The sequence below is a fragment of the Megalops cyprinoides genome, chromosome 23 (genome assembly GCF_013368585.1).
Source record: "Megalops cyprinoides isolate fMegCyp1 chromosome 23, fMegCyp1.pri, whole genome shotgun sequence".
Classification (NCBI taxonomy): domain Eukaryota; kingdom Metazoa; phylum Chordata; class Actinopteri; order Elopiformes; family Megalopidae; genus Megalops; species Megalops cyprinoides.
Window position 1 is genome coordinate 5,492,372 of NC_050605.1, and position 20,289 is coordinate 5,512,660.

General features: G+C 45.1%; 1 protein-coding gene and 1 long non-coding RNA gene across 2 annotated transcripts; both read right to left on the reverse strand.

Moving 5' to 3' along the window:
* Window positions 1-2,656: 2,656 nt before the first annotated feature.
* Window positions 2,657-4,841, reverse strand: LOC118770396. Its single transcript, XR_005004557.1, has 3 exons — window positions 3,935-4,841; window positions 3,572-3,698; window positions 2,657-3,320 (listed from the first exon to the last, which is right to left on the reverse strand). It is a non-coding gene; the product is annotated as an uncharacterized LOC118770396 (long non-coding RNA).
* Window positions 4,842-8,825: 3,984 nt separating this feature from the next.
* On the reverse strand, window positions 8,826-16,744 carry LOC118770641 (epiphycan-like). The gene is made up of 6 exons (XM_036518403.1): window positions 16,550-16,744; window positions 10,653-10,824; window positions 10,184-10,342; window positions 9,869-10,071; window positions 9,655-9,750; window positions 8,826-8,996 (listed from the first exon to the last, which is right to left on the reverse strand). The coding sequence occupies exons 1-6, from the start codon at window positions 16,742-16,744 to the stop codon at window positions 8,826-8,828; spliced, it is 996 nt and encodes a 331-aa protein (XP_036374296.1).
* Between the last annotated feature and the right edge of the window lie 3,545 nt (window positions 16,745-20,289).

The window sequence follows — 20,289 nt, forward strand, 5'->3', positions numbered from 1 at the left end:
TTCCAGGGCTACCAGCTGCCACTGACACTGTCCTCTAACTGTGCCCCTCTCCAGAGACCAGCCCCCTCCCCTTAATGTACCCCTCTCCAGAGAGGAAAAGGAACATTACCTAAACCCCTGAGCTGCAAATACCCCACTGGGACAAAAGTGGTCATGTGATCTGCACCTGACACGGCATGCCACATATTCCGGCACACTCCTGTGACCCAACACCGCCAAACAGAATACAACAGTGCTGCGAAATCCTGTTTATGAATCCACAAGATTCCAATCTCACCGAAAAAAATATATTGTATATCGTATCAAGAGGAAAAGCACTTAGTTGTATTGTAATTGCAACGACAGTTGAAAACAAAACACAAATGTGACAAACGGGGAGAGATTTTCAAACAGGGCAAGATTTTCGACACAATCAAGAGGTGCAGATCCTCCGTCCCACTCCGCGGAAGAGCTGCATGTGTAATCCCATCTGCGCGCGGAGGCCCGCCAACCCCTGTTTTAAACCCTCCGAAATGTACCCTTCCTCCGGGACAGATGCGCATGCCGCCGATCTAAATGTGGAACCGTGACAATCAACACCTCGCCGGCACCGCCGTTTCTCGCGCTGACCTGCCGCAGCTCCCGCAAGCGAAAACAAAGGCGCCGCCGTGGTGCTGCAGCACCACCTAGTGGTGAGCTGGGTTAGTGTCGAGTGGATGGAGAAAGCCAGCGCAACAATGGGGGGGGGGATGGGACAGAGAGAGAGAGAACACCTGCTCTCAAATGTCACTGGGCCTAAGGGTGAGTTGGACACAGAATTACGTGTACTACATGTCTTTGCAGGTTATCTAACCCACCTCTCTCTAGAAAGACGTGTTGACTCCAGGAGGCCCATCTCTGAATACAGAGTATAAGCGCATGTGTACATAGGACAAATAAAGGGTATCATGTTTTTCACATTCACTGATAAAAAAATGTGTTCTGGGGGAAAAAATAAGAACAACTTCCTGTTTAGGTTTGATGTGAATCAGGAAATAGAAATACCAGGATGTTCAGATATTAACACAGGAAGCCGTTTCTCATCAGCAGTGGGGTAAAGGCTGTATCTGCACAGTGCATCTCTATGGGATCTGACAGACTGCCTGAGTGGGGGGGAACACGTGGTGGAAAGATGTCCTTATCCTCTCTAATGCAGAGGCCTCTGCCCCGCGTTTTCCTGTCATCCCCTGTTCCCGCGTGGCGTTCTCAGGGGTGGTGCTGCCTCCTTATTGAGGTTCCCCCACACTGTAGGGCGCAGTTTGTGTTCAGCACTGTAGCTGTCAAAAATGCCCCATCATGTCACTTTCAACTTGCCCTGCGTTTTGAGTTGAGAAACATGTCTCATAGGGTGCAACTCATGTTGGCCGACCCCAGCAGGAACATAGTCTGGGTTACATCTAAGGCCCCTGATTAGGTGCCATCAGCCTGGTCAAGTTATGATCACTAACACTATTATCAACAATTATGGTAATCCAAGAGCAATGAGCCTCTAGTCGATTCTTAACTTAGGTACAAATTAGCTTCTCATTCACTGTTCTCTGTACTGTAGGCAAAGACATCTCAGAGACATTTTCAGCATTCAGATTCACAAACACTGGGACTAAAATGGGTCTAAAGCCATTTTCTTCCACCTGCTGCTGCTGAAAGACCCTGACCAAGGGTTGTTTGTGTCATTGCATGAGCTAGCAGCACCCTCTGCTGGTTAAAAAGTGAAAAGTCAAACTTTTAAATCTTCACCCCTAATGCATCAACATTAAGCAGTAATATTCAGGCAATGCTTAAACAGTAGCCTTCCATATTCAACCGGGTATTGCAGCTTCCCACACACTAAATATCAAAAACGCTCTGCAATGGAAAAGTTGGTGTGAGGCTCCCCCATACTGAGAGGACCCTACTTTAAAGCCGGCTCTGCGAGTCAGAGAATCCAGTTAAGAGCTTACCCCACGTAAACAGCAGATGCTCCCCCTCACCCTCTTCTTCTAGACTTTTCCCTCCACATTGCCACCCATCCCCCACCCACACTCTACACCATTGTGGAAAGCAGGTTAGCAGCACAATCATTAGCACTGGCCACTGATAGTAACCCTTTAAGTGGCAGATGCCTTGATGCTTTCACTTTCTTCGGTAGCTCACCAAACACTTCATCTCTGAAAGAAGGAACTGTGCTACAGTCCAGTACTACCACTTACCAAACAGTTCTACCACCCCAAGCTGGTTTGAAACCCAGACAAAAGAAAACTGTAGCCTTAAATTAAGAGCAGCACATGCAAGCTAGTTTCACTTTGGGCGGTTCTTGAACAACGCCCCAGAGGTGTACTTGTGTGCGACACAACAGTCATCTCCATTACATCTCCACCACCTGACACCTAGGAGCTTCCTGGGATCAGATTAGCCACAGGACATCCAATCCACATACTAAATTACCCTACTGTTACAACACTTACAGTGCAAAAATTGTTAACCCACTAACACAATCTTTCTGCCCAAGTATTCAATTAGTGTTGCTCCCATGGAAACAGTCTGTGTGTGACCTGATGAATTTGACCCATGCTCAACATAAACATAATGCACAGGAAAAGGGAAAAAACGACAACACAAAGTGATACATTTTAAAAGGTTTATTTGATCATAAGGCACGGGGGGAGGGAAGACACTCATGTCTTATGCTCACCTCTGAGATGGACCTAAGGAGAAGTCTGCAGTGTGGCAGAGGGGCTACAACTCACTTCTACCATCAGAGCCTGCTGTTGTAACGCCTTCACAACAGGGATCCTCTTACCATTAACCCAACTGCCCAGCATTCAACACTGGGCACCATAAAAATGTATAGCTTCATAATAAGATGTTTTTGTATGTCTTTACATGGATATGCTTACCCAAGATTATGTATCTTCCTGAAGACGAGTTTACTTGAGGCTATGAATGTCAATGTGATGTAATTACTGTGTCACAAGTCTTTATACAGTTGTGTATTTACTCAAGACTATGTCAATGTTTACCAAAACTACCAAATGAAGGATCTACTTTATCCAAACGTCTACCCCTGAGGCACGAGGCGCACACAAGAAAAACTGGTTTTACTTCCCCCCTTTGGATGAGAGCTCCTCACCACCAGCCCCAGCTGTCCCAGGACCATCGCCGGGAAACACCTGCAAAAGGCTGACACACGTTACAAGAGTCCGGTCTCTGAACACATCTGTCGGGGAGGAAAAAACTGTTTAAGCATGCAGGAAACAGACCGATTACCCATGTGAGGGCCACAAGAGCTGTAGTCACACGTGAAGACCAGGCGGTGCAAAAACCTAGTGTTGGGAAGAGAGAGGCTTGTGGTCAATGTTCTGTTGGTAACAAGTCAGCTCTAGACGTCCTTCTGCGAAGACAATCTGAAATTGAATAAATTTACACTTAAGACACCAGAGAAATAAATTACCCTCAAACGTTTTAGATTTAAAGAGCTGTATTTAACACTTGCGACACATATCTACAAAACCATACCACTGTGTTCCATTTACACATGCCACAGTATACCTGCATCACGATGTGACAGGTTTACCTGGAGCCGGCAACGCGAGACGGCAAAGGCAGAGCTGAATTCTCAGACTCCGACGGTTGAGTGACACTGCGGTCTGCGAGCCTGGGGGAAGAGCGCCCTCTACAGACAGACCGCGTCGGGTGCGTCACTGCGGAACAGGGAAAACCCAACAATGAATCTCCAAGTTCTCGTTCTTTTGACAATGTGGAAACGTCCGATTTGCGTCGACAGAACAAAAAGAACACCAATGGCATGAACTCACACAGTGCTTAAGTTACATATTACAAGTAAGATTATACAGGGATAAATTCTGCAACATTATCAAATCAATTTTTACATTTAACTGTGCCTACCACTAACAAAAAATGCTTATAATTCCCACACCTCAGTGCCAGTAGTCTTTACACAGTCAGTTCAAGGTGCAATTTCAAATGCCCACGTTCGGTTACAACGATCCACTGTAGAACTGAAACATTTCCTCGAAGTCCCTCCTCTGGAATTCAAGGGTCTTTTCATACACGCAGTCCAGTGAAGTATATACACTGTTCGGCGATGACTCGCCATAAATCGGCCCGGGCTGTTCGTGTCCAGAGCAGTCGATTGCGGCGGACATGTCGCAATCGTTAACAAGATCCTGATAAGCGATCTGCATCAAATACTGCGTCGTATTGTCGGGGGCCATGGAAGCAACTCCGCCTTGGCGCTCGAACCTCGCAGGCCGAAGAAAGTTTCCGGCCTTGTCGTACAGGCTCAAAGAGCGCCTCTCGTACGATCTTCTGCCGCAAGCCTTCCGGTTGCGACCATGAGGCCTGTACCTTCTGGCTGTGGCTTTCACACAGTCGGCCCTCCATTTCTTCAACAGCTTCTCTCCTTCATCGTAGAAACACTTTCTCGGCCGCCATTTTGTGCATTTTAGTCTCCGACATGAGTGTGGCCTTACTTCCGCAAAATTTCCTTTAGTATCCATTGCGTCTACACACATTCTACCGTTAACAAACGGTTGCGTAGGTAGTGTCTCTAGTTCCTGATAAGTGGCTAGCGAGCTAGCACTTCAGCAAACGACAAAATTAACGACCAAGCTGCTGCAGCGAGACAGCACACAACTGAAACTTTGCGGAAAGATGTGTCCGTTCCCAAGATGGAATAACACCGTATCGTTAGCTACAAATAGAGCTAATTAATTCGATTCATAAATCGTCTTCGGAGCGAAAACAAAACTGAATTTGATCAATCAGGCGGACGTCAGTCCCTACCTTCTTTGCCAGTCGAGTCGCGACAGGAAGAGTGGACAGCAAACGTGACACGCGCGTACTATAGGCGGAGAAGGGGCGTGACTTTTTCGGTCACGTCACGAGTTACGAAACGGTAAGGTAGCAGCCAATCAAATCCCGGTTAATTCACGCACCGGGTAAATTCATTGGTTTCCCCCAATAACCCGGATGAACTCCATTTCCGTATTCGTTCAACGGTAACAAAACGTATAAAAAGAAGTAACAAAAAACAACTACAGTGGTAAAAAAAGGAAACAGAATACAAGTTAACTTGCAAAATAGAAAAGTATACAAAACCAGACGAAAATATGCAACTACAATGAACATTAGCGTGAATTCCTAAATAAGGCTATTCCCGCATTGACCACTTAATGGCCGCGGTCATAAATGGTCATCAGGTTATAATGTAAAACTGACCAAACGGTGAAAACGGAACGCATTGTCAGCTTTTTTGAGCAAAATGGTAGCCCACATTAATGTTCGTGTAATTACCACGTATTTCGTCATATTTCAAGAGGAACTTATGGGTCCACGACGTTAAAATGTTTTATTTCAATGAATCACTACAATAAATATAGTAACAACCTAGGTAACGTAGCGAGCCATCAGTAGCAGAGGCCGAATATAATCATGTTCTAAAGTAATAACTAAAAGGCGAACGACTGTGGCTTCAGCCGTGCGTAGATGATTATTATAGACTATGACGCACAGGCTCTTTAGTAGTGGTTCAAATAGTTGCTTGTATCTCACTACAGGGAATGTAACTTTAGCTAGCTATGGTGTCTTAATTCCGATATGCTCAAGTAGCGGTATTTACCCGAAAAGATGTTGGAGATTTGATTCCCAAGCATTGTACCCTTGAGCAAGATACGTTTTCTAGATACTCCTGTAACTTAAAGATGAGAGATAGAGAGAGAGAAAGACCGATATATGCCAGTGGTAGTCAGTGAGCTGTAAATTGAGTAGAATTTATCTTTAAAGGCCCTGAGGCTATTGTTTATTGTTCCACCAGCATTGTGATAAATGGCCCTGTCAGTCCCTATAAATATCACCCATTAGCAGCTGACTCCTGTGTACTTGTGTCTAATGTGGTAGCATTAATCATGTGCACATGACACCAAATATATATTTTACTGTAATGAGAATGGATCACATTAAATAATCTGGATTATAACTAACAGGTTGGATATTGTGTAAAATGTGCTCCTCCTGCTTGTTGGCCAGGATGCAGGGGAGGACATGTCGCTGCTTGCTCCTGCTGGTTGTTCTAACTCATGGGGGAGGCAGGGTTGTTTGCTGCATGCATCGTCATGATGTATCATCATTGTAGGGCAGCAAGGACACAGACTCACCACGTGGGCCAGCTCTAAGGAGAAGTTGCCCATAAGTGTTGATCTAGGACATGATTCTAGAGCAATTCCACCCTGAACCATTATAAGATAAACAGCAAAACCAGTCCTACATCAGCACTGACAAGCAACTTCTGCACAGAACCATTGGCTGTGTTAAGAATTAGCGAGAAAAGAAGGGCCAAAGAGTGAGGGGGCAGATTTGGGACGTGAAAGGGTGGCTTTGGGAGAGAAAGAGGGCTGGACTGAGGTGGGGGGTCAGGGTGGGGGATGGGGAGCAGTGTTAGAGCACTGCTGCAGACTTGAAAGGGCCACAGAGGCTATTTCAGGGATTGCCATGACTGCTGAAAGGCACACAGGGCAGCAGTGGTTCAGGATAGGACAAATCATGTGAGATACATAAAAAATAAAGTGAACAGAATGGCACAATTATGGTAAAAAAAAAACAATCCAGATTGAGTTAGACCCAGCAGCGCTGAAAAGGAGAGAGAACGGTGAATAGGTCTACAAGATGCCCTCTAAGCCTCATTAGCGGTTAAAAATCCAGGGCAGAGGAGGAACTACCTGCTCAGTTATAAGCCTTGGGCAACACAAGGCAGACAAGAGAGTGACCTTCATATTTAAAGGTGGTGGTTTTATTTGTGGTAGTTGTGGTGCAGAGGTTATAGTATCAGGATTAAACAAAACATAACAATTAAATTATATGGTGCCTCATCAATACCTTTACCCCATGTTAAGGTTGACTAACAAGGTTATTAAGGTTAAGACGGCAGTGTAGCGGAGTGTAAGAAACAGGACTTGTAACCAAAAGGTTTCCAGTTTGATTCCCTTTCTGGGGCACTGCTGTTGTACCCTTGGGCAAGGTACTTAACCCACAATTGCTTCAGTAAATATCCAGCTGTGTAAAATGTAAAAAAAAAAAAAAATGTAACCTATGTAAGTCCCTCTGGATAAGAGCGTCTGCTAAATGCCAGCAATCTCTAATATAATGTTATGTAACAGCAACACCTTCCACACCCATGCAGGAAGTACTGAAGTAATGAGAGACTCTCCTGTGGGCTTTCTCTTCACTGAGTACAGTGGCCATCAAGAAAGTCAATGGTGATTGGAGGAGGTGCATGTCTTTCCCTAACAATGAGATGCTAGGAGGTGCTAATGTAGTGGTAAGTCTAAAACCTTGGCTGATGTAAGCCTGCCCTATTCTGGTAGATCAAAACTAGTGCTGCTAGTGTGGATTCCAGATCATAACCAACTAATGACAGCCCACAGTCAAAGTAGCAAAGTCTGGGCTGCATGGTTCAGCCTGCACTCATGGCCTTTTCTGTTATTTAGGCAGGTATGAGGCAAGACTTAGCATAGGTGTGATTGGCAGGGATCTAGGCCAATAGTTGACTAGCAGTTAAAAGACTGATACATAGCTCACTGGCACCCAGTGGGGTCAATGATACCTTACTTCCATATGCACGCCTCAGCAGAATCCAGGTACCAAACTGGAGATCTAAATGAGAACAATAAGCAAAAACACTGAGATGTTTTTTTTTTTTTATCAAGTTTCAACCATTTAGTATAGATGTGTATGTTTCTGTGAACAATGTTCTTGCCAGTAATTCATAGTCTTAATTTTTTACACATGTGGTGAAAAATAACAGACCACATTTAACATGCTGACTCATAAGTGAACTCTCATGCTATAACACAAACATAAAAGAAGTTACAGCCTTTTTATGGATTGACTTTTAATTACACTTACAAAGCTTTTATACACTTATGAATGTGTCCACAAATCAGCTAACAATGAAGACATTAAACCACTCCTGTTTTGGAGTGGTCATTAAAAATTTATTCATACAGAGAACACATTGGCTATAATTAACCTAAACCACACTCCACCCAGTGAGTCATACAACAACGTTAAAGTCTATGAAAGCATAGCGTATGCTAAAAATTACACCTTGCTTATTAATAGGCACATTTTTGCAGTTCACGTAAAAAAAAATCAGGACGCACACGTTTTTATATTACAGCCTGTACAACATTTGTTTTGTATAAATGCTTCCTTTATTGCATCAGGCATTCATTTTCTTTCAGTGAGACTCTGTGAGCTCTAACTTGAGTCATTTTATCCTACTGTTTTCTAGGTTTCTCAAAATAGGTTCATTAATTGTGAAACCACTTTTCACAAAATCATACTTAGTTCCAGAACAACATTACCACTTATGCCAGAGAGTTGTAGACAGAAGAAGCACAACAATCAAAATCTTTATCTTTGACAAAAACTTGATAGATTAGTTGATTAGTAGTTTTTTCTTTTTCCCTGCATGTCATAATTAAGGGGTGACTGGTTTAGTTTCCAATCATTTATTTTCAGTGTACATGTAGGTGTGTTTCTGTCATGGGCGTAAATTACGGGGGGGATGGGGGGTTGTAACCCCCCCAATAATCAAAGCTGGCCAATACAGCCCCCCCAAATAATCATATTCATGGAGACCTCAACCCCTCCAATGTTCAACCCAAAGTTACGCCCTTGGTTTCTGTACATGCCTGGGTTTGTGTCTGCATGTATGTGTGACTGTGAATGTGTGTGTGTGTGTGTGTGTGTGTGTGTGTGTGTGTGTGTGTGTGTGTGTGTGTGTGTGAGCGTGTGTGAGCGTGTGTTTAAATGAGGTTCCCAATGGGCATTCGGGGCAGGCAGATGTAGGCCTGTGGGGTCTTGCTCAGGTTGATTGGGTTGCCGTCCAGTCTAATGTCCTCCAAGGCATTGCGGACGTAGTTAATATCCTTCGAGCTGCAGAAAGTGTCCTCATGGATCACCTGGATGTTGTTGTTCTTCAAGACAAAAGGCAAACCAATAAGAAAACACCCTTAATGCAAAATAACAGTAAGTACATGCAACCCGACACACAGGGGTTTGCTTCAGTGCATCTCCATGTTGCTGTGACTATCCTCTAACAGAAGTCATTTCTGAAAAGGCATTCAATTTATACCATGCCATCAGATTAGTAGGATAAAATTCATAATGGATTGATCCGCAAGTTATATTCTGCACAAATATCAGTAGGAGGATAGACAGCAGCGAGAAAGGCTGTACGCAACCTATAATTGCAGGATTGAGACAGCAGAGCTCTGTAACTAGCCACCAGGTGGCAGTGTAGCCATGAAAGTAACGTACACTACCAGTGGGCGGCAGTATTGAGGTATCACTGAGAGTATTTTACACAACCACCTAATGGCAGTACTAATACAGCAGTGATATTAATATACACTACCACCAGATGACAATATTGAATGCAATTTTTGTTGTATGGTACAGTACCACCAAATATAACAATAGGACAGAGAGTTTGTCCACTACCAGTGGGTGGTAGTATTGCCATGGCACTGAGATTCATCACACTACCACCAGGTGTAAGTATCGGGACACCACTGAGAATATCATACAATGCCACCAGGTGGCAGCGTTTAGCCAACAGTGATGGCACAGTACCTGTAGGTGGAGTGAGCGCAGGCTGTGGGGCAGTGGCACGGGAATGTGGTCGATGTTATTATCGGTCAGGTAGAGGTACAGCAGGTTGTGCATATTCTGGAAAAACGATCCACGGGACACAAAGGACTCAGTGGTCTGTCTGGCAAGTCGCTGGCCTAGATTTAACAAGCTGTGACTTCCCATTCCACAGCCTCGGCGCGGCCTCCCCTCTCACCTTGAAGGCCTCCCTCTGGATACTCCTGCTGCCCAGGCCGTTGTGGCTGACGTCGATGAGGGTCATGGCTGCGGGCAGCTTCGGCAGCTGCACGACGTTGTTCTCCCTCAGGACCAGCTCTTCCAAGGCGGGCAGGCCGACGAGGGCGTCCCTGTCGATCTCCCCGATCTGGTTGCTGGTCAGGTCAATCCTCTTCAGCTTGTCTGCGGTGCAGAGAGTGAGAGAACGACAGCACTTCCTCATCAAGAAGGCCCCACTCCACTCGGCAGCAGCTGAAACGACACCTCCCCCACCCCCCACCCACTTTGCACATACTCATGTTAGCGAAGTCAGACTTGTTGATCTTGGTGATCTTGTTGTAGCGGCCGTAGAAGTGAGTGGTGTCCTTGGGCAGGGGCGGGACGCTCTCCAGCTTCACGTCGTCGCAGTAGACGGAGCCCCCCAGGCAGGTACAGAGCAGGCAGGTGGGCAGACCTGGGGGAGGAGGGTCAGAGCTCGCAAACCTGTGAAAGGCCATAAAGCCCACACCCCCCCCACCCCACCCAACCTTTCTCATCAGTCTGAGCCCGCAGGGACTTTGGAGAATGCACAGGTGAGGGGCAGGTAAAAAGGTAAAGGGTATTTAGGACCCTTCAGGTCACAGTGATATTGATGGATTGGTGGATAATTGAGCAGGTTACAGTGATATTAATGGATTAGTGTGTGTGTGAGCAGTGGTGTAGGTGGCTAGGATTTATGACGGCTGAGCAGTGACATAGTTCACTGCTGTTTTGTGTTCACTGACCCCCCTGAGTGTCGGGGCCCATCAGGACTCCAGAGCCCCCCGTGATGTTGGTGCTGGGGATGATGATGGGCTCGAAGGTCCGCAGAGGAACCTCCTCCTCCTCCTCTTCCTCCAGGGATGCGGCAGGGGCCTGGTAGTTGTCCACCATTGGGGCCAACGTGCCGATCTCTATCTGCAGTCAGAGACAGACACGGTGTTTACACAACAGGCCCACCAGGGGGAAGTAGAGAGCTCCAGCACTAATCCATCCTCTCTGGGTTGTGCATCTGTAATGGAGGTAAGTTTGCTGCGGGTTTGAACCCTCTGCCCTTGCTGTTCAAACCAAGAGATATGATTAGATGGCCAAACAAAAAAGCAACGAGGTGAAGTCACCTATGCCTGTAGGCTTTTAGCCTTCTGAGTTCCACTGCACTCATCACCACTGATCTTGATGCTAGTTTTAATCTACTCATGTCATCATCATTCTCCATTACCCAAGTCACAGACACCAGTACAACACAAGTACGTCTCATGCAGGTATCAGTGCATGTTTCTTGAAGTCCAGGAACTACACAAAGAAATGCAATTAGCATGCAAGACTAAAGACCAGGGTCTCCAGCTAAGTTCAACATGACCCTTGACAATATTATTAAAACAGGAAGCAACAAAGCCAGGCAAAAAAAAATATCAGAAATATTGTAGTGAAAGTTTTTTTAATGGTCACAGCATGACAAGTCACCATAACACTCCCTGTCGGTGCAGCTATGCAGTAGAACAACACGTGCCTGTGTGCCGTAATGTAAGGTGCAAGTTTCATAAGCTACAGGTTACCAGTTTGATTCCTGGTTGACGCACAGCTGTTGTATTGACCAAAATAACCTAAATTGCTTCTGTAAATGTAAGGCTGTGTACATGGATAATGTGTAAACTATGTAAGTGGTGTTTGCTAAGCAAACAAGTAATGCTAACAGTAATGTGACCTTCACACATACAGCAACAACTGCAATGTGCATTGACACAGCAGCTAACCTAACAGGAAAAACAGATGATAATGTTTCAGAAATTAAAGAAACACTTTAAAGCCAGCTCATACCGTGCAGCACAGCAGAGGTATTCAGCTCTGTGCGTGGAGCACTGGAAAGTGAACAGGCCTGGATTCCAGACAGGCACTTAACAACATGATTCAACATATCATCATTCCTATTGAACCAGCGTAGCTTCCCTTCTCAGCTGAGTGTGAAAGATGTTTGAAGAGAGCTGGCAAACTGACAGAGCTGCAGCTTTTCAATAGCACAGTAATGGAGCCCTGCTACTGAGTCCTACTGAAAACAACTCCACGTCTGACCCGTCAGTGAAGGACACGCCCTCACAAGCTGCCAGCACAGCATCTGCCTTCGTCGGCCATGCTCCTCACCCCATGTGCAGCTGCAGCCTGCAGTACCACCTCTGACCACCCAGGGGCACTGGATGCCCACACTGGGCCCAGCATAGGATGCAGCGCTTGCTCTGACACTCATAAAGAGGAGCCCTTCTGCCAGAGAGCCGTGGTCCTTGTGGAACCAAGACACTCATGGTAGTGGAAAAAACATATTTCACTGTGCCTAGCTGTGAGGGTTCTCAAATGTGCACTTAGAGACGTCTGAATGCTTTCTAGAGAATGAAGATCAGTTTTCCTCAATAATGCAGTGGCTTTACAGGTGAATCAAAGGAATATTTTTCAGAATCCATTGAACTGCTTTAACAACTATTGTATGTCAGGGATAAATGAAGGAAAGATCTCTTCGGGTGACCACGACAACATTGTATCCTATACTGAGGCACTTACTGAGTATGTATATGTGTGTGTGTGTGTGTGTGTGTGTGTGTGTGTGTGTGTGTGTGTGTGTGTGTATGTGTGTGTGAGCGTGGGCGTATGCGCGTGTGCATATTTCCAGCAGTACCCATGGCTAGGCCCTAGGCCTGAATTTGGAAACACGCCCAGGTCCTGCCTATCAGCAAGTTCATCTCAGGGGTCAAAGGTTAGCTGTGCGCTTCATTTTGAACATGTCTGCTGTTGTTGTGAGGAAAAGATTAAACAAGGAGATGAGATTTGTGCCTTAGCATTGAAAGTAGCACTTAAGTATGGACAGTTCTGATGCATGCTTGGTTCCCTCTTAACAATCTGTCTGAAAGTGATATATTAATACATTTGGGACTTTCTAGCACTGTGTACTCTTAAAATAAGGGGCAGTGCCCCATGAGGAGGACCTTCAGTGTACCTAGAAATACACCAGAGTCTTAGAAATGACTGCAGCAGGTCACAAACAAAACCGTGAAGTTCACAGTTCACAAGTAAGGGAAAATGTTTTACGGTAGTAAATCAGGTTTAGCCCAGGACATCCTGACATCGCCTACCAAGAGTAATAAATTGTCTCCCCGCAAATTAAAAGTTGTGATGACCTTGCATTATTCGGCAAAAGGAAAGAAGCAACAGCACAGTGGTTTTTGGAGCTTTGCGTGCAATCAGAATAATCTGGATAATATGATTCACAATAATGAGAAAGGGTAACCTATACAGTTTCAAGGTCATTAGCCCCATTTTATGTAGAGATTTAATTTGTAATAACTGTGTTTTGCTTGTGCCAGAGACTAGCTAATTGGATGGAGATTTTTTTTTTGCATGCCCCTGTTTTTGCATCATGTCCCACGTTCCTGTTCAGCATTTTGAAAATAAAGCAAGGCAGCATTGCAATGTTCAATGACTTTGTATAGGTAATAATTTATCAGGCATCATAATGCAGTACAAATGTACGTCATCTAAAATGAAACACAGCTATTAATTACAAAATGTATGGTAATGAAGGGCTCAAAAGCACATTGGCATAGTGTAACTTGATGACCATTTTCAGAATACACTTCTCACTGTTCATTCGTGAGCATCACATTTAAGACAAAAAGCGACTAAATAAAAGACAGTCAGTAACACAAAAGCAGCTAATTTCTTAGATTTACCTTTATATCTTCAGTGTAACTCACAGATCCTTATGAATAAACCCTTACATACAATTTTTTTATGTTTTTTCTTCTGTGATTTAAGTCCATTCCAGTCTTAATATGGGCACTGGCTTTCTTGAGTTTTCAACACATCACTCCTCTACAGCATCACCAACGGCATGCTGTATCTGTTTTTATCACAGATGCATTGCTTGATTGAGCTCTAAAGTAATTTGTCTCTGGACACCTGCAGATGGCCTTGAAGACACCAGCCCCATTCTCACCACCACTGTGCTGACCCTTGTGTTACTTGAGTGTTTACCCATTGCAGATCAATGCCACACAATACATGATACTTATTTAGTGAAGTACTTATTTAGTGCTTCAAGTTATTTTACACAGTAAAAATAAAATATTCCCCTGAGAAAAGTAGCTCTTAAGTACCTTTCTTAACTTAAAAATATCCAGAGTTAGTGAGATCTACTGCAGGCTTTTGGAAATGAGTTATAAGTATTTTTCTTTAGACTGAAAGGCTTAGGCAGGGATATGAGGGATGAAAGTTCAGATGGGTATGTGAGTGGTTGAGAGTGGAGCGGTTCTGAAGTTAATACAAGGATATTAAATTCCACAGTATGGCACTAGGTATGCGCAATTGTGTAATTGATGTCGGGCTTGGCGACAGAATCTCTGGATTTAATTCTTGAAAGAGGTAAGCGGCTGAGTCTTGGACGACACCCGCAGGCTGTGTAGGGATGATTTAGGCAAACCCTCAAGAAACAAATCACTCCAGATGCGAAATGAATGAAAGCACGAGCGCTATTTGACAGGGTGGTCTGAAGGCAAAAAACTGGTTTGGTATCAGCTGTCACCATGTGGCAACTCATCGCAGAGCTGGCTCGATGCTTTAGCCTGGCCTTCTCCTTGTGTCCGCTCTCTCCGAGAGCTGGATCTCAGCTGAAGAGTCACTGGTCCCTCCAGACCTTTGCCTATAAATGTCAGGTTAGTGATGGGTCTGTAGTCTGAAAGGACGCCTGCATCTTTGGTGGAGTTTGTAAAGGCAAGACAGCAGGGATCACCAGGGAATACCCCTTTACTGGGAGAGCCATTGGTAATTGCTATGATGTCAGAGATGAGATGCAATTCCACTATGGGGGAGACAGCACTTGATCCAGAACACAGATGGTTGTTCTCATTTTGAAAATGTGCTTTTCCAGGCCACTGGACCTGACCATTTAAAAACTAGACATTTGCAGGAATGTTTAGGAAAGCAGACACTGTTAGGAAATGCACAATCAAGCAAGATGGCTGGAAAGACAAGAATGACTCCCTGATTTTGGCTGTTTCACCAAGAAAGAATTATCCCATTTCCTTGCAGGAAGTTGTAGCGGAAAAGCCCGATGACACATCTGGCTTCAAAAGCTTATTGACAGTGTGGGAGATATATGACTTTATTTCAGGCATAATTTTGAGTTTAGACTGGATAATTTTGAGTCTAGTCTTTTTGTGATTTGAAGAAACCCACAGAAACACGTCACGCGCTTACATCTTCGTATCCCTGTGCCTTGCAGCCAGTCATTTGCAAGGGAACGGCATCAAACACAGTTCAGCTGACTGATTGATTGATTGTCGCTGTAAGACGGATCCTGTGCGCGGATCTCATGTGTCGGTCGGGCGAGTGCTGGTTCGCGGATCTGCCTAAGCGCACCCCCCCCCCCCACATGAGGATCAGCTTAGCGGCTTTGGCTGGGAGCGTCTCTCTTTGAAAGTGCTTGGGCCGCTGTTTCTCATTATACCAGCCCGGCATGGCTTTGGCCCCGAACCGTGCGCTGCGTTAAAGGAAGGCTGTCTCAGTGTTCTCCTTCCAAAGCCTGCATCGCAGACGGCTCCACGTCATTTCTACTCTGCTCTGAGCCGAAGGGCACCCTTGGCACCTCCTGCCCTCCTCCCTTACACCCTTTCCCGTCTTTCCTTCACAGTCCTGAGCTTCAGAGAAAGCTATAATAAGAGTCGAGCTGCCTCAGCTTACTGGGCACCGTGAGCGTGCGCTCTCTGGCACAGTTAAGTACAGTTTGGCACAAATTGGTATGCTTAGCAAGTTTTATTTCAGGCCCTGCCACATGCATGTGCTTATTTCGGTGAAGACCAGATAACGGAGGCTCGCTTTGTGGAGGTTAATGTCTGCAAATGTCAAACCTGCAGTTATGGATTGGTTGCAGATGGCCCTTTGAAACAGGGGCATATATCTGTCAGCAGGAGCTTTGATTCTCGTAAAACGGGCAGTAAGAGTCATTTTGCTTTCATGTTGCATCTTGATACAAGTGTAATAGGAGTGGGGAGGGCGCCCGTCACGTTGTTATACACGTGTTATGTCAACTGTGTTGTGTCACTGTAGTGTTGTACTAAGCCTTGTGATGGCACCAATGCCGAGAGCAGTCAGCCCCGCCTCGTTTGCACCATTATTCAGAACTGCTTCCTCTCTGATGCTTATCTTCTCTCCTATACTCATTTTGACAGTCCTAGTGGGTAACAGATCTGGTACGAGATCACACATTTAAAAATGGGGATTTAGTCCAAGATCATACTCCTGATTCTTGTAGACTCCTGAATATTAGTCTTGGTTATGTTTCCACAGTAAACACACAGGGATTTTAATAGAACGGGAAGCCTCTTCAAAAAGTGGAATACCACTCAGAGTTTCCCCTGTATTACAGTTTTGGATATTGGGGATGTCTCTGTTATTGAAACAATCCATGCAAGACACCAATAGGCAAATGGGTAGATAGACAGGCAGACAGACAGATCCTGATAATACATTTACAAAGTTTGTCTGAATGGGCTTAAATTTGGAAACATGTCAGTGCAATGTACTATTACAGTGTATTTCAGGTTGAAATGGTGTTCCTCCTTTACATTGGGTCAGGTGTGAGAGAGGCCAGGGTACTCGCCTGAGGCTCGTCGATGGTCAGTCCGTCATCGTAGTCATAGATGTCCTGGTTCTCCAGGTTCAGATTGTCCAGGTCCACGTCATAGTTCTCTGAGTCATATGTGTCAAACTCCACCTGCCGGGCGCGTCTGGAGGGCACGCCCATTGCCGACTCGAGGACGAAGAGTCCCAGTATGACGCGCACAAGCATCTTCATCATCGGCCCTGACAGAGAGAGAGAGAGAGAGAGAGAGAGAGAGGAGGAAGAGAGGGAAAGAATGAGAGAAAAAGAGAGTGAAAAGTAGATTGAAAAAGAGGAAGAAAGGGAGAGAGGAAGGAAGGAAAAGAGGAAGATAGACAGCAAGAGAGAGAGAGAAGGAAAAAGAGTTGGAAACAGAGAGGGAGGGAGAGAGAGAGAGAGATATACGATCTGTGTACTTTGAGGCAACTTTGTGGTGTTCTTATAAAAATAATCAAAATGCTATCTCACCATAAACTTGTAACATTATATCCCAGTTAAGCTCAAATTTAACAAGCAAGAAGTAGAATTAAGTCATAGAAACAATAACTGATAATCAACCTCAGGGAAAGTGTAAGGCAGGGTATTTAAAAACTTAGCTGAGGAGGCTTATCAGGAACAGCTTTTATTGATCTTCAAGTATTTGGCTGTATGAAGTTACACGTCCCCTGATTCTGCCCTGAAGGAGACCCCACCCACACGAAACCACTAATCTGCCGGAGGCAGACAGGAGCAGGGGGGCCTCTGCCGTCAAACCTCCGATCTGAGGGGACCTCCGTGCTGGTGGAGGCAGGGGAGCCGGAGGTGAAAACAGGCGGCATTCAGAGTCTCAGCAGGGTGGTTAGCTTGTACATGTGCTCTTCCACACGCACTGGATAATGAGCTGATCAAGGTGAAACTGACACAGTGACATTTTGGAAGAGGAGACGTTCACATTGGTACAGTAAAGTTTTAAGGCTTGGAAGACGAGGCATTCACACCGATTAAGGGTTTGAGAACCGGGGATCTCAGGGATTCCGTTTTTTTTTTCCTGTGTTTAAAGAGAAAATTCCAAGCAGCCCTGGGACCCTTTAAGCTTTTAAATATTTTACGAGAACATTCTGAGCATGCAGCAATATACGGTCTAACTCATGCCATTTTGGCATTACAGAGAGCAAGAAAACTGCTGTGGACACAATGGTTGTTATGGAATTAGAATTAGTTTGAAAAAGGGTTTAGTTCAGGGTGGCATTATTCATGGCATTTATAACTGTTTCTGTACACTTTGAAGTCATATTTATACATGGACATAAACTGAGACATACAAATGTGGAAGGGATGCTAATGGTATGCTAACGGTACCTTCAGTTTCAAAACTAGACAATATCGATTTATCAAAAATGAAATTAAAAAGTAAACAATGGACATTTGGGAACACATATGATACTTTGTCCCCTGTAGCTTCTTAGTGTGCCACAAAGCTAGCTAGCTAGGTCAACCTTTAAACCTTTTGTTTCGTTAGCCTACCAATGCAACAGGAAGCTAAAACACTGGTGAAGCCCCTTGCAAATGATTTGCAATTGGTCATTCTCCTTTTTTGTATTCAAAAAACAAAACAAAAGAAATATGTCCTTGCATTAGCCAAAGAGTTACAGTGGTGGTGCTGTGTGGTGCCATTTTTAAACATATTTTTCTTCTTCTTTTTCATTTGTTTTAGACTGTTGAAGATGAACAGAAGATAGGCCTACATATATATCTATTGTAAGTGACGGTCAAGTAGGAGATCAAAACAAGTGAGCGCCAGGTGGTAGGATACATCCAATCAGGACGGTGTGTGGCACTAAAGAGGTTTATAGTGTATAGTATACATTCCCACGTGTAGATGTCAGTCTGAAGAAAGCTGTGTTCTCATGAAACCATAAATCTGTCTGTCCGTGTAAACACACTCAGCGGTTTACGAAGCAATTGACTCAACAGGTGTAGAGCACATGGGCGTTCCTTTTTTCCCTGTTGCTTATAGGTTATTTTCTATCCACCTGAGCTCTCAGTGGAATTCATACCTTGCCAGGTGACCTTTGACCCCAATCCTCCCTGCTGTGATTTTGTCTTTGTTTTGCTCGGGCCCCAGCCCAAGGCACGAAATGTCAGAGATCATCTGATATGTCCTGGAGAGGAATGTGAACGCTGTTTAGCCTGAGATGAAGCTGCAAGGCACTGTCTATTTGTGGTGCAAACCCCAGGTGTGTCACAGGGACACAGGTGGGAAAGGAGGTACTGGCCAATCAGATTCAGAAGCAAAGGCCACTGAGATCCAAGGTGACTCTTACTGGAGCACTACGTCCGCAGCCATAAGGTGCAGACAATACTGAAATGGTTATGGAAGTGGAGTTCTGTGTATTAAGTTAAAGTATTTTTTTCCTTTTGCATGCAGGAAAGGTATGGAGAATTCAAGCATTCTCCTCTCTTCTTTTTCAGCACCTACTTTCATATTTGCACACACACACACACACACACACACAAAAGGGAACCTGGCTTAGAAGAGTATAACCCCTCACCAACCAACCCCTCACCATTGGCAAGGACCCCTGAACCTTCAGCTATTCATGGGCCCCAGAAAACCTGGAGTCCTCCACTCATCCAAACTAAAGCCTATATTCAGAGCTCCTCTAGGTACTGACCTGTAGGTTGCCATGTTTGTTCTCTTAACCCCCACCTTGGCGTAATAGGTCAGAGTTCATCTGATATTTGGGCAGGAATGCTTTCATCCTGGATCTGCACAATCTGGAACCCGCTCTTCTCCTCTCAGGCCCTGAGCCATTAGCCTAACATTTTATGATATCGCTGTACATGAAACACACCGCTTGTCCGCACACAACGCATTTAAGTAACTTGAGCATTCTGGCAGACTGGATGATGAAGGAAAATCGTATTTCAGCCTTGTGGACTCAGACACATCTCAACCAAAACACTGCGGAACACAGAAACTTCAGAATACCTGCTGTCAGAGTTCAAAGTTCAGAGTTCAGATGAGAGTCCCCTGTTTTTAACACATTGGTCCCTCGTTAAAGTCTCAAACCTCTGCTCCATCAAATTTAGAATGGGCAGCAACACCCGCGGCTTCAGAAAGGCGATAAGCTTGACTGCGACTGCCTCGGATCCAGCCAGTGCAAAACTAATGACTTTCAGCTGCCGCGAGGCAGAGAGGTAAAAAGGAAAATAAATTCCGTGCGGCCCTAACGAGGGCTGGGAGGCGTTCCGGGAGGGTGCAGAGGTGGACTGGCGGTGTAACCGTAGTCCCTGGGTCCTCTCTGATAAGAGGGCCAGAGAGAGCCGGGTGGGGGTGGGGTGGGGAGGTGTGAGAGGAGTCAGAGGACCGAGAGGAGAGAGAGAAAGACAGATGCAGTGCTCTGCCCCTGAGGGGTGAGAGGAAAAAAGAAAAGAGAGAAAGAGAGGTCCCGACAGAGGGCCTTTATGAGAGAGCCCTGGCCCGTCTCGGCATGCACACGTGAAATTCCACTGGGTCTTGTGGACGGAGCAACAGTGAGTTACGACTACCTCGCTCTAGGGGGAGAAGGGTACATGTTGATATCCACAGACAGACAGACTAAAAAATCCAGGATATCCCCTTAAGTGTCTTTGGAAGAAGTTAAAAATGTAGGTTTGCGAGTGCTAAATAATGACAACAATCAGCAACTGATTCAGCAAAGAGACACATCTGCTGAGCATTACCAAACCTTTCTTTTTTAGATAATTATGTCCACCAG

What these genes read in the sequence shown, in the direction of transcription:
- LOC118770641 (XM_036518403.1), bottom strand. Translation starts at nt 16,744, where the DNA reads ATGAAGATGCTTGTGCGCGTCATACTGGGACTCTTCGTCCTCGAGTCG. An exon ending in GTCTGACTTCGCTAACATGA is followed by an intron (nt 10,072 to 10,183) that starts GTATGTGCAAAG and finishes TCTGCACCGCAG; the next exon opens with ACAAGCTGAAGAGGATTGAC. An exon ending in TGCGCTCACTCCACCTACAG is followed by an intron (nt 8,997 to 9,654) that starts GTACTGTGCCAT and finishes TTTGTCTTGAAG; the next exon opens with AACAACAACATCCAGGTGAT.